Source organism: Furipterus horrens, unplaced genomic scaffold, assembly GCF_987537825.1.
Source record: "Furipterus horrens unplaced genomic scaffold, mFurHor1.1.pri manual_scaffold_1, whole genome shotgun sequence".
Lineage (NCBI taxonomy): Eukaryota > Metazoa > Chordata > Mammalia > Chiroptera > Furipteridae > Furipterus > Furipterus horrens.
The window spans coordinates 95486831-95501131 of record NW_028327171.1 but is presented as its reverse complement, the minus strand read 5'-3'; the positions used below and the strand labels follow the sequence as shown (position 1 = coordinate 95501131).

Genomic DNA, 14301 nt, shown 5'->3' with positions numbered 1-14301 from the left:
AGCAGAACCCACGGGCTCTTTAGTTAGGGGCCCGATTGCCCGCCGCCAAAATTATAACTCTCAATACCAGAGTTTAGTGAAAAGAAAAAGAATTCCTTATTTAAGAGTTATATAGGTCTAACTCTGACCAGAGAAGGAAAACTCTGACCAGAGAAGGAAAACTCTGATCAGAGAAGGAAAACTCTGACTCCAAAAAACCTCCGCTGCCTTGCGGCATACCTCTTCAGGGGAAAGGCTAAGGGAGTAAACCCCGACAGAAAATCCGGAGCCGGAGTCCCTAAGGCGGTTTGACGTTGTAGTCAACACCGGCAACTCCTGCGGCGCACCTGAAGCCAAGCTGTATCGACTCCGTCTTTCCCTTGGACCCTTCAGCTGCGAAGAGAAGGGGGGTCTGCTGCATGGGCAACAGCAGACCCTCCATATTACCCTGCCCAGGCTCTGTAGCTTCAGCGTCATCGCAAGATGTCGATTCAACACGGGAGGAGACAGATACTACCATGTCACTCCCGAGTCGGACTGCACAGCCATTCTCGGCGGTGCAGATGGACTCTTAAGAAGCTACACCATCGTTTCTCGAGACGGATGGCTGCCGACGGATATGTCTAATTATTTGCAGATTTCTGCTGTTAAGTCTTATGTTCTTTAAAACACCCTTAAACCAAACCAGGCTAGTTTTAGAAAACTTAGAGATACTGTTTCCCTACTTTTCAAACACAGTTCAGCTTTACCAGTAGCTGCCAATCATTCAATTCTGATTGGGGAGACCTCGTCTGTGTTATGGTGTCCACCAGCTTTTAATCCAGAACCTCGTGGATTCTCAGCCTCCTTGTAAACTGCATAGTTAGTCCTTTGTAATCTACATGGAGAGCCTTCCTTTTCAAAGCAGCAAGGTACGTCCCTTCCTTAAACTGCATCGTCAGTCCCCGTTAAACCTGCATGGTCAGCCTGGCTAAAATGTCTGCCGCTCATTTTTAAATCCCTGACTGCGTCCTGTGACGAAGTGGGCGCGGCACTCAGTTCTGACCATTCACAGAACCTCACACAGGATCTGTGTGCTTTTTCCATACTATCTCACAGTCCAAGACCCCTCCCATTTCCTTGAGGCCTTGGATGCATTCACCATTTGCATAACGAAGATGCTAGCCCCTAGACTCAGGCATGTGAAGGCATCCTGAAAGCTGCTTCCTTCTCCCCATCCCCCAGCTGCAAACTCTGGGGTTTTTTGGACACCCCCGTTTCTGTAACAGTGGGAGAGCAGTAAGCAGACACTGGAATTATAAAGTTTCTAAATTAAGTCTGTTTCAATAGTACCGATTAAAATTTGTAATTATTATATTTGTTTTTTTCCACATTTCCCCACTAAATTCTAAACTTTGTGATGTTAGGGACCATTACATCCCCAGAACCTCCCACAGTGCTTCATATGTGACAGACACTATCAAATATTTGTTGAATATGTGGATTGGTCTTGAATACTAAAAATCTAATCTCATCACTTCAGTCTTAACAATTCTTCAGTGACTCTTCCATGCCTTTAGAATACAATAAATCCAGAATCTTCAGTTCAGCATTAGCAAATAAACAACAACAACAAAAGAAGTCATTTGGTCCCTCCAGGTTATGTTTCCACTTAGTGGCTTGCTGTTCCCTCCCTCCTCTTCCTACAAGGAGGGGGAGTGTCAATCATAATGCACTTCTTGCAGTTATTCCCATGTGTCATGCTCATTCACCTCTTTCCTCATAACCAGCAACAGTCAGTTAAGAAATCATACCCTCCAGACAGCTTTCCCAGCTCCATCCCTGTCTTGGTTAGGTGCCAATGTACTTCATATTATTGGATTGCAAAATTTTCTGTTTTACCTTCCACCTCTGCTCAAGACATAAACTCCCTAAGGTTAGAGAGCTGTGATGGTTAATTTTGTGTCAACTTGGTTAGGCTATGGTGCCCACTTGTTTGGTCAAACATCAGTCTAGATGTTGCTGTGAAGGTATTTTTTAGATGTGATTAACATTTAAGTCAGTATATTTTGAGAAATGCAAACTACCTTTTATCATGTGAGTCATCCTCATCCAACAGGTAGACTTAAGAACAAAGACTGAGGTTTCACAAATAAGGAATTCTCCTCAAGACTGCATTATAGAAGTACTGCTTGAATTTCCAGCCTGCAGACCTATCCTACAAATTTCAGACTTTCCATCCCTCACAACCCCACAGCCACAGGAGACAATGTTTCAATGCTTTAGAATAAATCTCCATGTCTTCTCTCTCTCTCTCTTTCTCTCTCTCTTTCTCTCTTTTTCTTTCTCCAGTGTGGGGCAAAAGTAGGTTTATGGTTGTAAATACATGAACAGAGATTATTCCTGTATTATTATTTATTAATGATTGTATTATTTTCCATATGAACAGTTGTAAACCTATGTTTCCCCACCCTGTGTGTATATATGTATACATGTATGTGTGTGTATATATATACACATATATATAATCTGTGTGTATGTGTATATATGTGTATACACACACACACATTTTTTTTTTATTGATTTTGATTCTATGGAGAACCCTTACTAATTCTAACTCAGGAGATTTCTATTTTAACTTCTGTGTCTAGAACTTAGCACAATTAAATGAAAACTTTAATCTAACTTGAATCACTCTTCCTAAATAAAGAGGACTTTGCAGTGCAGAGACCACAGGCTGGTTTCACGGAAATACTAACGAGGTTACCTGACACCAAGTTCCCAGCATATCCCTGAGCACCTCCTCCCCTATCCCTATTACTTGATGTTTTGAAGCATAATAAAAAATAATGAGGAAAATATACACTTTATGACTTCATTTATTCAGTTTTGAATGCCAGGAACATATTACAAAGACTCAACCAGCACCACAAGCCCTGTGAATTGGGAGTGGTTGGGTTGCGGCCTTGTCCCTCCTGGAAGGTGACAGCAGGATCAGCCTCTCTTCTAGTTAGCCTAAAAACATGATACCTTTCTCTTTGTGTCCCATTCACCCCTTTTTGTGTAAGCTTTAATTTTTGAATGATTGGCGAGTCACTGGGAAAGACCTTGCCATGCCAGCTGCTTTACCCTACCTGCCATTCAGCATCTGGACCAAACTACACGTGTCTTCAGTGCTGTAAGTAAGCCTATGACCAAAGCTCTAGGCAAGAGTTTCCAGCCTTAGGCTGTCTTCCTGCAGCTTGCTGAACTCCTGGGTCTATGCTAAACCATGCTCAGTCATTCCATATGTATGGTGGAGAGTAGGCACTTGTATGCATTTACTGGAAATCTCTGAAGATGAGGTGGACACCCAGAGAGTTCTCACCTAAGTGTTGCACATCACTAGCTCCATCCTCCTGGGGCTCCTCTTTCTGGACGTTTTTCTCCTCCATCAGGATCTTCTGCCGAATCTCAGAGGAGAAACTAGGATTGATGCCAACCTATACACAGCAAGAAAAGAGAAATCCGATGATTGGGAAGCTGAAAGCTGCAGTGACCTGTGACAACTGATGGTCAATCAAGTTAACATCTTGGGAACACTAATTGCTTTGAATTTACAGACATCCTGGATCATCCTATAATCCCACTGCTGACCCTGTAGAATGACAAAACTTAAATGCCATCACCACCAATCATTATCAATGGAGGCACACTTTTGGATAGAATAATTACAGATTAAAAAAACATGCCAGCAAACAAGCAATGGGCAATACTTAAACAATAAAAGGAATCAGCTTCTCAGCATAGTTGTTTCTCTTGGGGTTTGTTCTTGTTTATTTTCTTTGTTTCTTTGTTTCTTTAATCCCATGCTTGTTATTTACCAGCTATCCTGTTACATACTTTGTCTTTATTATTTATTTTAGTATTTACATATTCTCATATTATAGAAAAGGAAACCAATGTCTATGTTCTTAAGAGCTCTCCAAGGAGCTCTTGTATTTGTCAGGCTTCTCACAGCTCTCGTATGTCCAGGTTCTTTTTTTGCTTTTTGCTTTTTCTGTAGAGTCAGGAATGTCCTAGGAAATAATGTGGTCTCACTATCATGTAAGGGCTCCCATTTGCTGTGTTTCTACTATCATTGCCATTTTACAGATAAAATACCTGTGGCCCAGGAAAAATAAAGGAGTTCTCAGAAGTCACATAACCACTATGTGCACTACCTTGTAAAGTAACAATTCCCATTCCCTATTCAATTTTTAAATTGCTCTTGATGTATTAATGAGGATGGATTTTAATGGTGGCAGAACTAGAGACACAAAGACCTGTTAGGGACATGTACAATATTTCAAGGGAGAGATGTTAAGAAATTAATCTAAAGCATTTGTTTAATATCGTAAGATTCAGACTGTGGTACATAAGGGAGGTCAAAGTTATCAGGCCAAGATGATTAATTGGTACTGGGAGGTGGGTGCAGAGAAGAGTCTGGTGTGAATTTAGGTAAGTGGTAGATGTTGATGCTCTTATCTAAGAATGGAAATACAGAGTGTAGCAGATGTGGAATTAGAAGGGGGATTCCATTTTGGACATGTTGAGTTGGAATATATCTGTAGAGCATCCAGGTGAAGTACAGGGTAGAAATCATGGCTGGAGATGTATATTTGGAAGACACAGATATTAAGAACTTTTGCTTTTCCTCAAAATTACAAGCAGTGAGCTAAGCTGGTTCATTGTCTGAAGGAAGACAGGAAAATGGTAAAGATCTAGGAGAAAGGGGACCAAATGATGGCGTAAGGTCCTGAGAGAAGAAAGAGAGGACAGGGCAAGAACCCAAATGGTGAGTTGGCCTTGACTAGTTGAAGCACTCCTCATTCCAAGATAACAGATGGAGAAAAGGTGATGAGAATAGATGTCATGTAGAACAATGGGTGTGTGTTAGGAAAGGTTGAAAGCAAAGGAATTTCATACTGAGGGTCTCACTTTTGTCAATGAACTACAAGGCCAACTCTTCCATTGGAAGTACCAACTTGAATATTATTTTAGCAGAAAATGCTGAAATATAGACTTCTATTGTTATATTAAATAGAAACTCGAAAAACTTGTGTGTGCAAATAATACCATCAAGAAAGTGAAAAGACAACTCACAGAATGTATGAAAACATTTGCAAACCACGTATCTGCGCATGGGCAGTGACTAACCCGTGTTGCAATCTTTCTTTAAGAACCCTTGAGGAGGAATTCCAGGCAAGGTTGGGAGTGCTAGAGACACACAGGGAGGAACTAAGTCGTATGGCTTTAGGTCAAGGGCCATTTTCCCCAAACACCCAACAGGCACCACTGATCCTGTGTGGGGCCCTCCTCCCACACACACTAGTCTTGGGAGCTACAGTACCTCCCTGAGTTCCTGCTCTACCCAACTCTCCCACAGCTGTGGGTTTTGCTGGCAGCAACAAGACCACATCAGCATTGCAGTCTTTCTTTAAAAACTCGTGGAGAATTCCAGGTGAGCTTGAGGTGGTGCTGGAGACACACAAGGAGAGGCTGAGTTCTGTGGCTATAAAGCAAAGGCCATCTTCTTGCATGCCCTAGGAGTCTCACCATTCCTGTGCAGAGCCTTCCATCCACATAGCCAAGGCTTAATCTGCTCTAGTCTGATGAGCTCTACTGGTTCTACCCTGATGACTCTCAGACACCCTGTCCCAACACAAAAGTCTGAAGGCCACAGGTGGGTGGCAGGTGATCTTGGTGTATCCTGAGACATTTACTCAGTAGCCAAGGCCAGTATTGGCCCTGAGTTTGAATCTATACTGACCTGTTGAACACCACTTGCCATTATCTGGTGGCTCTCAAAGAACATATTTCAAGAAACTTGTGTACCACCTGAGGTTCATTCAGTGGCTGCACTTAACAAGCAGTAGAAGATGCCAGTAGGTCTCATGGTGCCTTGAGTCTTCTGACCTGCCCCAGGACAGTACTGATGGCAACTGGCCTTGTACACAGCTTGACATCTCCCACACACATCCAGGCCCAGTGCAGACAGCTATCAAACATGGATCACACTGTGTCTCTTAATAGGTAGCCCAGGATCAGTCACAGAAGTATGTGATATTGTTCTGTATCAGAGTCCCAGAACCAACACACCTGGTGGCTGGCTTCAGATCACATCAGAGCATTACCCAATTAGTCCCATAAGCAGCACGTCAAAGGTAGGTCTTGGTAGGTACCAGACCCTGCTGGGGCTAAATACACTTTGAAGGGTCATCCCTGACACATACACTGTGATAGTGGCCAATTCTCACAGCCAGGCAACCTGAGGGTCAACTCCATCCACAGACATACCAACAGCAATTAAACTCACTTTCAACAGGAAGGCTCAGATGTTCTTCAGAGGGACACTCCTGGAACACCCAGCTCAAGTAAAAAGGGAGATTGAGCCACTGGCACCACATGACATGTATTAAATAAGGCCACCCTACCGAGACTAAAAGACATAGCAGATCTTGTAATACACAGAAAAAACACAGAGAGATAGAAAAAATGGGAGACAAAGAAACATACCACAAATGAAAGAACAGGAGAAATATTGAGAAAAAAAAAAATGAGAGGAGTCAAGCTATTAACCAGATATAGAGTTCAAAACAATGGTTATAAAGATGATCAAGAAACTTAGTGAGAACTTCAATAGCATAAAAAGGACATAGAAACCATAAATAAGAATGAGTCAGGTTCTGGCCAACATGGAGGCCTAGACAGACATACTTCATCTCCCTCCACAGCTAAGAAGGAATACAACTACCTCAAAACTAGAGACAACCAGAAGTTCCAGAAAATTAAGCTGCATGGAAGTCCAACAAACGAAGAAATAAAGAAGAAATACTCATCCAGACAGGTAGGAGGGGCAGAGCTGTGGTGGAGAGGGCACGGTGTGGTGGTCGCAGCAGCAGCAGGAGCACTGGCAGGCCAGCAGAAATCACAGTCACACATTTTAAAAATATGGAGGGACACCTGAGGAGCATTCCCAGCACCAAACCAGACCCCACAGCTCACCATTCCAGCACCGGGGAAAATAAAGCCTCATTGCTTCTGACTGTGCAAACCAGTGGGGGTTGGGGCAGAAGAAGAAACTGCCAGTCTCTCAGCAGAGTCTGCTTGTTTAAAGGGCCCCAATGGTCCTAGAACATCCACAGATCCACCCACCCTGGGAACGACAGCCAGGGCAAAAGCTAGAGAGGCGCCAGACCCATACAGAAGTGGGAGAAGTGCCTGGAAAAGGGGTGAGTGCTAAGCAAGCAGCATTGTTCCCTCTCTGACCCCTTCCCCCTACACAGCACCACAACGTGGTGAAATGGGTCACCTGGTACTGCCGAATACTTAAGACTCCACCACTTACAACGTAACACGTACGACAGCTCTACCTAAGACACAGAGGCAAACAAACACAGGAGCTGTCAAGATGAGACAGAGAGGTATGGCTCAAAAGAGGGAATGGATCAAGGCTCCAGTGGGAGAACTAAGTGACAAGCAGAGAGCCAACCTAACAGATGCAGAGTTCAAAACACTGGTGATAAAAATGATCACAGGCTTGACAGCTATACTTCAGTATTGCAAATGTATAAGGGAAGAAGTGAAGGCTATGCTAAATGAAACAAAGAAAATTCCATACAAACTGATAGTGAAGTGAAGGAAACTGGGGTTCCAATCAATAATTTGGAATGTAAGGAAGAAAAAAACAGTCAGCAAGTACAGAATGAGGAAACAAGAATTGAAAAAAATGAGGAGAGGCATAGGAACCTCTGGGACAACTTTAAACGTGCCAAAATCCAAATCATAGGGGTGCCAGAAGAAGAAGAAGAAGAGCAAGAAATTGAAAGCTTGTGTGAAAAAATAATGAAGGAAAAGTTCCCAATTTGGCAAAGGAATTAGACATACAAGTCCAGGAATCACAGAGAGCCCAAAACAAGCTAGACTCAAGGAGAACTACACCAAGATACATCATAATTAAAATGCCAAATATTAAAGATAAAGAGAGAATCTTAACAACCACAAGAGCAAAGAAGACAGTTACCTACAAAGGGATGCCTAAAAGACACTCAGCTGATTTCTGAAAAGAAACTTTGCAGGCAAGAAGGGACTGGCAAGAAGTATTCAATGTGATGAAAAGTAAGGACCTACAACCAAGATTACTCTATCCAGCAAAGCTATCATTTAGAATGGAAGGGCAGATGAAGTGCTTCCCAGACAAGATAAAGCTGAAGGAGTTCATCATCAACAAGCCAGTATTATATGAAATGTTAAAGGGACTTACTTAAGAAAAAGAAGATCAAAATTGTGAACATTAAAATGACAACAAATTCACAACTATCAACAACTAAATCTAAAAAAATAAAAACAAAATCCAACTAAGCAAACCAGAATAGGAACAGAATAATAGGTATGGGGATCATTTGGAGGGTTATCAGCTGGGAGGGGGGAAGGCGAGAAATGGGGAAATGGTACAGGGATTAAGAACCATAATTGGTTGCTACAAAATAGGGTAAAGTTAAGAATAACATAGGAAGGGTGAAGCCAAAGAACTTATATGCACAATCCATGAACATCAACTAAGGGTGGTGGGATTGCTGGAGGGGAGGGGCGTACTTGGCAGAGGGGAGCAAAGGGGAAAAAAATTGTAACAACATAATCAATAAAATACACTTTTAAAAAAAGATAGGGATGTTCACTTTCAGCACTCTTACTCAGAATAGTATTGGAAGTCTTGGCCAGAGCAAACAGACAAGAAAAAGAAATAAAAGGCATTCATATTAGAAAGGAAGAAGTAAAACTGTCATTATTCACAGATGACATAATACTGTATCTAGAGGACCCTAAAAAACTACTAGAACTGATAAATTCAGTAAAGTAGCAAGGTACAAAATAAATATTAAAGTTGGTAGCCTTTTTATACACCAATAATGAACTAACAGAAAAGGAAACTAAGTAAACAATCCTATTTACAATTGCATTTAAAAAAAACAAAAACCCTAGGAATACATTTAATCAAAGAGGTGAAATCTTGTACTCAATAATTTATTAGAAGCCCAAACTAAGTATAATGGGCAAAAGAGTTTTGGACAGGTGAGATGTGCCTGGCACACCTTCCTCCAAAGAAGCCCTTCTTTTCCCTAATGTGGGACATTGAAAAATTAATCCCTGCCGTTTGTCATATAGTGGTTATGGATTGAATGATGTCCTTTAACCCTGTTGCCAAATCTGTTGCCCCCAGAATACAACAAGGATGCCAGCCTGTTAAACCGAGCATATCGTTGTCCAGGGACAGCCAACTTACCTGGAGTCTGCAAGATCCTTCCCCATGTGGGAAGGCCACCCTCCCCTCCACACCCCCACTATTATTAGGGATTTCTGGACCCAAGGGTAGGTAGGACGATGACCATGTCCAGCTTGAAGCGGCTAGAGGAGCTCGAGACCTTCGCCCATCGTCCTTTACAAGATTATAAAGGGTCTTAAGTCTGAGAGGGAGGAATTGTTATTTTTTATTGTTAAAATAATTAATTAATCATTTATTTATTTAAAAAAAAGAACAAGAATATATGAAAGGGTGAAGTGGGAGAGCTTGTATGTACGACCCATGGGCATGGACTTGGGGCAGGATTGCTGGCGGGAAGGGGGTGCTGGGTGGAGGGGAGCAAAGGGAAAAAAAAATTGGAACTATTGTAACAATATAATCAATAAAATACACTTAAAAATATATAATTTATTAGAAATAGGAAAAAAATACAAATAATTGGAAGTAAAACTCTGCTCATGAATAGGAAGAATTAACATTATTAAAATGTTCACACTACCCAAAGCAATGTATAGATACAACACAATTCCTATTTAAATATCAATAAAAATTTTCACAGAAGTCAAACAAAGAATCCCAAAAATTTATATGGAATTGCAAAAGGCCCTGAATAACCAAAGCAATCTTAAGAAAGAAGAACAAAATTGGAGGTATCATACTACCTGATATCAAACTATACTACAAGGCTATAGAAATCAAAGCATTATGATACTGGCATAAAAACAGACATATAGATCAATGAAATAGGAGAACCCAGAAATAAACCCAGACCTGTATGGTCAATTAATATTTGACAAAGGATGCAAGAACATACAATGAAGATCATTTATTCAATAAATGTTGTTGGGAAAATTTGACAAATACATGCAAAGAACCCCCCACAACTATACAACCTTCTTTCACCTTATACAAGAATAAACACAAAGTAGATGAAAGACTTAAATGTAAGACTTGAAACCAAAAATCTCCTTGAAGTAAAAATAGGCAGTAAGCTTTCTGACATTTCTCTTAGCAATATGTTGGTTTTTTTTTTTTAATGTATCTCCTTGGGCAAGTGAAACAAAAGAAAAAATAAACAAATGAGACTACATCAAACTAAAAAGATTTTTGCACGAGGGAAACCATCGAGAACACAAAGATACAACCTACTAAATGGAAGAAGATATTTGCCATTGATACTTCCAATCAGTAAGGGTTTAGTACCTCAAAGTTATAAAGACCACATACAACTCAACACCAAAAAAACAAACAACCCAATTAAAAATGGCCTGAAGACCTGAGCAGACACGTCCAAAGAGAGCATACAGAAGGCCAATACACATATGAAAAGATGCTCAGTCACTAATCATCAGAGAAATGCAAAATAAAACCACAGTGAGATATCACCTCACACCTGTCAGAATGGCTATCATCAATAAATCAATAAACAAATGTTAACAAGGATATGGAGAAAAAGGAAACCTCATGCACTGTTGGTGGGAATGCAGATTGTTGCAGCCACTATGGAAAACAGTATTGAGGTTCCTCAAAAAATTTAAAATGGAACTGTTTTGTGACTAAGTGATTTCACTCTGGGCACACACTAAAAAACATCCAAACATCAGTTTGAAAGGATATATGTACCCTTGTGTTCATTGCAGCATTATTTACCATAACAGCATCCAAAGTGCCCAGCAATAGGTGAATGGAAAAGGAAGCAGTGGTACATATATACAGTGGAATATTACTTGGCCACAAAAGAGGAACCTTACCACATGAGACAGCATGGATGGGGCGTGAGGGTACAATGCTAAGTGAAATAAATCAGAGAGAGAAAAAATAGCATATAGTTTTACTTATACATGGAATCTAAAGAACTAAAAAAGTTAATAAACAAAATTGAAACAAACTCACAGATACAGAGATCAGACTGCTGATTTCCAGAGAGGAGAGAGAGTTTGGAGGCCTGGGTGACAAAGGTGAACGGATTAAGAAGTACAAATTGGCAGTTTCGAAATAGTCATGGGGATGTAGAAGCACAGCATGGGAAATATAGTCAATAATAAATATGCATGGTGCCAGGTGGGTACCTTAAATGTCACGGGAATAACTTTGTAAAGTATGTGATTGGCCACTATGTTGTACACGTGAAATACTGTGATTCAAAAATAAAATAAAATAAAAGACAACTTTTGAACATCAAAAAACAAATGAACAAGCAAACAAACAAACAACAACAACAACAAAAAAAACACAGTGGTCACAGAATCTGAATAGGCATTTCTCCAAACTGAAAATGGTCACAGGATCTGAATAAACATTCCTCCAAAGAAGATATATGAATGGCCAATAAATAGCTGAAAATGCCATTAGTCATTCGGGATAAGCACATAAATATCACAATATGATACCACTTTATACCCTCTTGGATGGTTATAATGAAAAAAGTGATAATGAAAAGGATACTCATATGGTGCTTGTGGAAATCTAAAATGACATTTTGGAAGACAATGTGAATGTTTCTCAAAAGATTAAACATATAGCTGCCATGAAACAGTGATTCCACTAGTAGGTGTATATCCAAAAGTAATGAAAACAAATATTCACACATAACTTGAATACAAATATTCTTATTATCATTATTCATAATAGCCAAAGAGTGGAAACAATTCAGATGTCCTTGAACAGGTGAAAGGATAAATAAAATGTGGTATACCTATACTACTGGGCCTAAAAAAGAAAGGAGGTACTAACACATTCTCCAACATAGATGACTGTTGAAAACATTGTGTTACATGAAATAAGCCAGTCACAGAAACTCACATGTTGTATCATTCCATTTATATGAAATACCTAAAACAGGCAAGTACATAGAGACAGAAAGTAGATTGGTGGCTGGCTGCTTAGAGCTGGTTATGGGGGAGGAGGGATAGGAAGTGACTACTAATGGGTATGGGGTTTCTTGCTGGAGTTGATAAAGATGTTTAAAATAAGATTGTAGAGAACTCTGTGACTATATTAACCATTGAGCTCTGTGCTTTAAATGAATGAATTGTATGGTATTGGAATTATATCACAGTAAGCTGTTTTAAAAAAGAAATCTTGATGACTGAGGTAAAGATTATTGACAGAGGCAAGAACTAAAAAACACTGCTGAAGACCAGAAAATAATAATAGCCATTATCTTTGAGGATTCACATGCCAAGCACTGTGCTAAATATTTTACCTACATTTTCTCCTATTATCTTCAAACCACAACTCACATATATTAGGTACTTTTTCTCCTACAATCTTCACCCAAAAAATGCATATTAGGTACTTTTTTCTTGTTTCACAGACAATACAACTAAAGCTCACAAAACATAAAGAACTTGTCCAAGTTCAACAGCAAGAAAGAGATAAACAAAATATAGATTTAGGTCTCTCTCAGTCTGGAGCCTGTTTCTTAATACCAGCACTGTACTATTACTGTCTACCATGAATTTGCTTTTCTATTTAGCTCTAGCTTTCTAGGTTCAGCACAAATACCAACTTTAGGCCAATCTCTTTTCACTGGCACATCTGCAATATAGTGTGTCTACCAGTCTTGGAGTGGTAAATGGCATTTTCAAAATCCCTGCAGTTCTAATAAGAGTAGTGGAATGACTGTATCAGTAATAAAGAGTTGCAAACTAAGTTCATCAATAAATGAGCACTCTCATTACCCCCTCCGATCACAGGAGTCCCAGCCACACAGCTGCTGTGCACAGAGTGATTTTCTGGAGTCCAGACACTGACTAAGAGATAAAGTAGCCAAGAACTCAACCCAGAAAGAATGCATCTCTATTCTCCTGTATTTGAAGATGTTATGGGGTGAAAACAAAAGTACCAAAGCTAATCTCAACTTTTTGATAGGAAAACATGCTCATATCCTGCCCTCTTTCAAGATGGTTCTAATAACTGCAGATATACCTAAATAAGTCCCTGGCTTATAGTTAGAATCAAGAAATTTTATCCTTCTTTTCCATTCCTTTCAAAGCAGCACCCATCAGGAGCTTACTCTTTGCATTGAGACCTCTAGGCTGGAGTTGGGTAACTGTAAAAGAAGAGATAAAATACAAACATGGCTCACTAAGCAGATCTGCTGGGGACCATTTAAGCTGAGGCACTAAGTGCCTCCTGGGGAAACTATATTTGTTTCCATACATCCTAACACCATGTTTTTTATTTTTTAAAAGAAAGTGAAAGCAGCAGAAGAAACATACTTCTTTATAATAAAATATCCCAAATGTTTATGTGCCAGATGCTGTACATTGTGCTTACATTGTGCCAGACATTGTACTGAAGACTTTATAGAAATCTTAATGCTTAACCTGTATGCAACCTATTGCAAGTAGGATCTCTTATCTTACAGATGAGATCACCAGTCAGTAATGAAAGGGACCAGGAATCTCCACAAGGTCTGTGTGACTCTAAAGTCAGGTCTCTTCATGTCCCCATTACACTGCTTCCCATGCCCTTCCCATTACCACTAAAGTCCTTTTGAAAATTGTTCTTCTAAAAAGTGTACAGTCAAATCTTGGTTCTCGAACATCTCAGTTCCTGAACAATTCAGTTATCAACCAAGTTGTTCATGGAAAAAATGTCTTGGTTTTCTAACAAAACTTTGCTTCTTGATTCTCTACACTACAACCCTTTCATGCTGATGTCTGTATGGTCAATCATGCGTCTCTCAGGCAACAAAGGAAATCTGGCTTTCCAGCAAATTGATTCTTGAACAGTTTTCTGGAAAGAATTAAATTTGAGTACCAAGGTTTGACTACAGAGGGGAATGTGATTCTAACGTGTAACTATATTATCAACAATCATCCAATATCACTGTAAGAATATTAGATTAAATATTAAAAAACAGAATCTAACACCATATTAAGAAAATATACCATGACCAAGTGGGATTCATTTTTGTAATGCAAGGATAATTCAATATTAAGAAATCTGTTAATATAAACACCATGTTTGTAGACATAAGAGAAATAATCACATCCTTATCTCTTAGATGAAAA

General features: G+C 39.8%; 1 protein-coding gene across 1 annotated transcript in view; it reads right to left on the bottom strand.

Annotated features, from left to right (window-relative positions):
* The window catches only part of PHLDB2 (pleckstrin homology like domain family B member 2), a 246362-nt gene that overhangs the window by 137477 nt on the left and 94584 nt on the right, over positions 1-14301 (bottom strand). The window contains exon 2 of the mRNA XM_090276411.1: positions 3326-3440. Within this exon, the coding sequence (XP_090132537.1) occupies positions 3326-3440 (115 nt within the window). The remainder of the gene's footprint in view (positions 1-3325; positions 3441-14301) is intronic.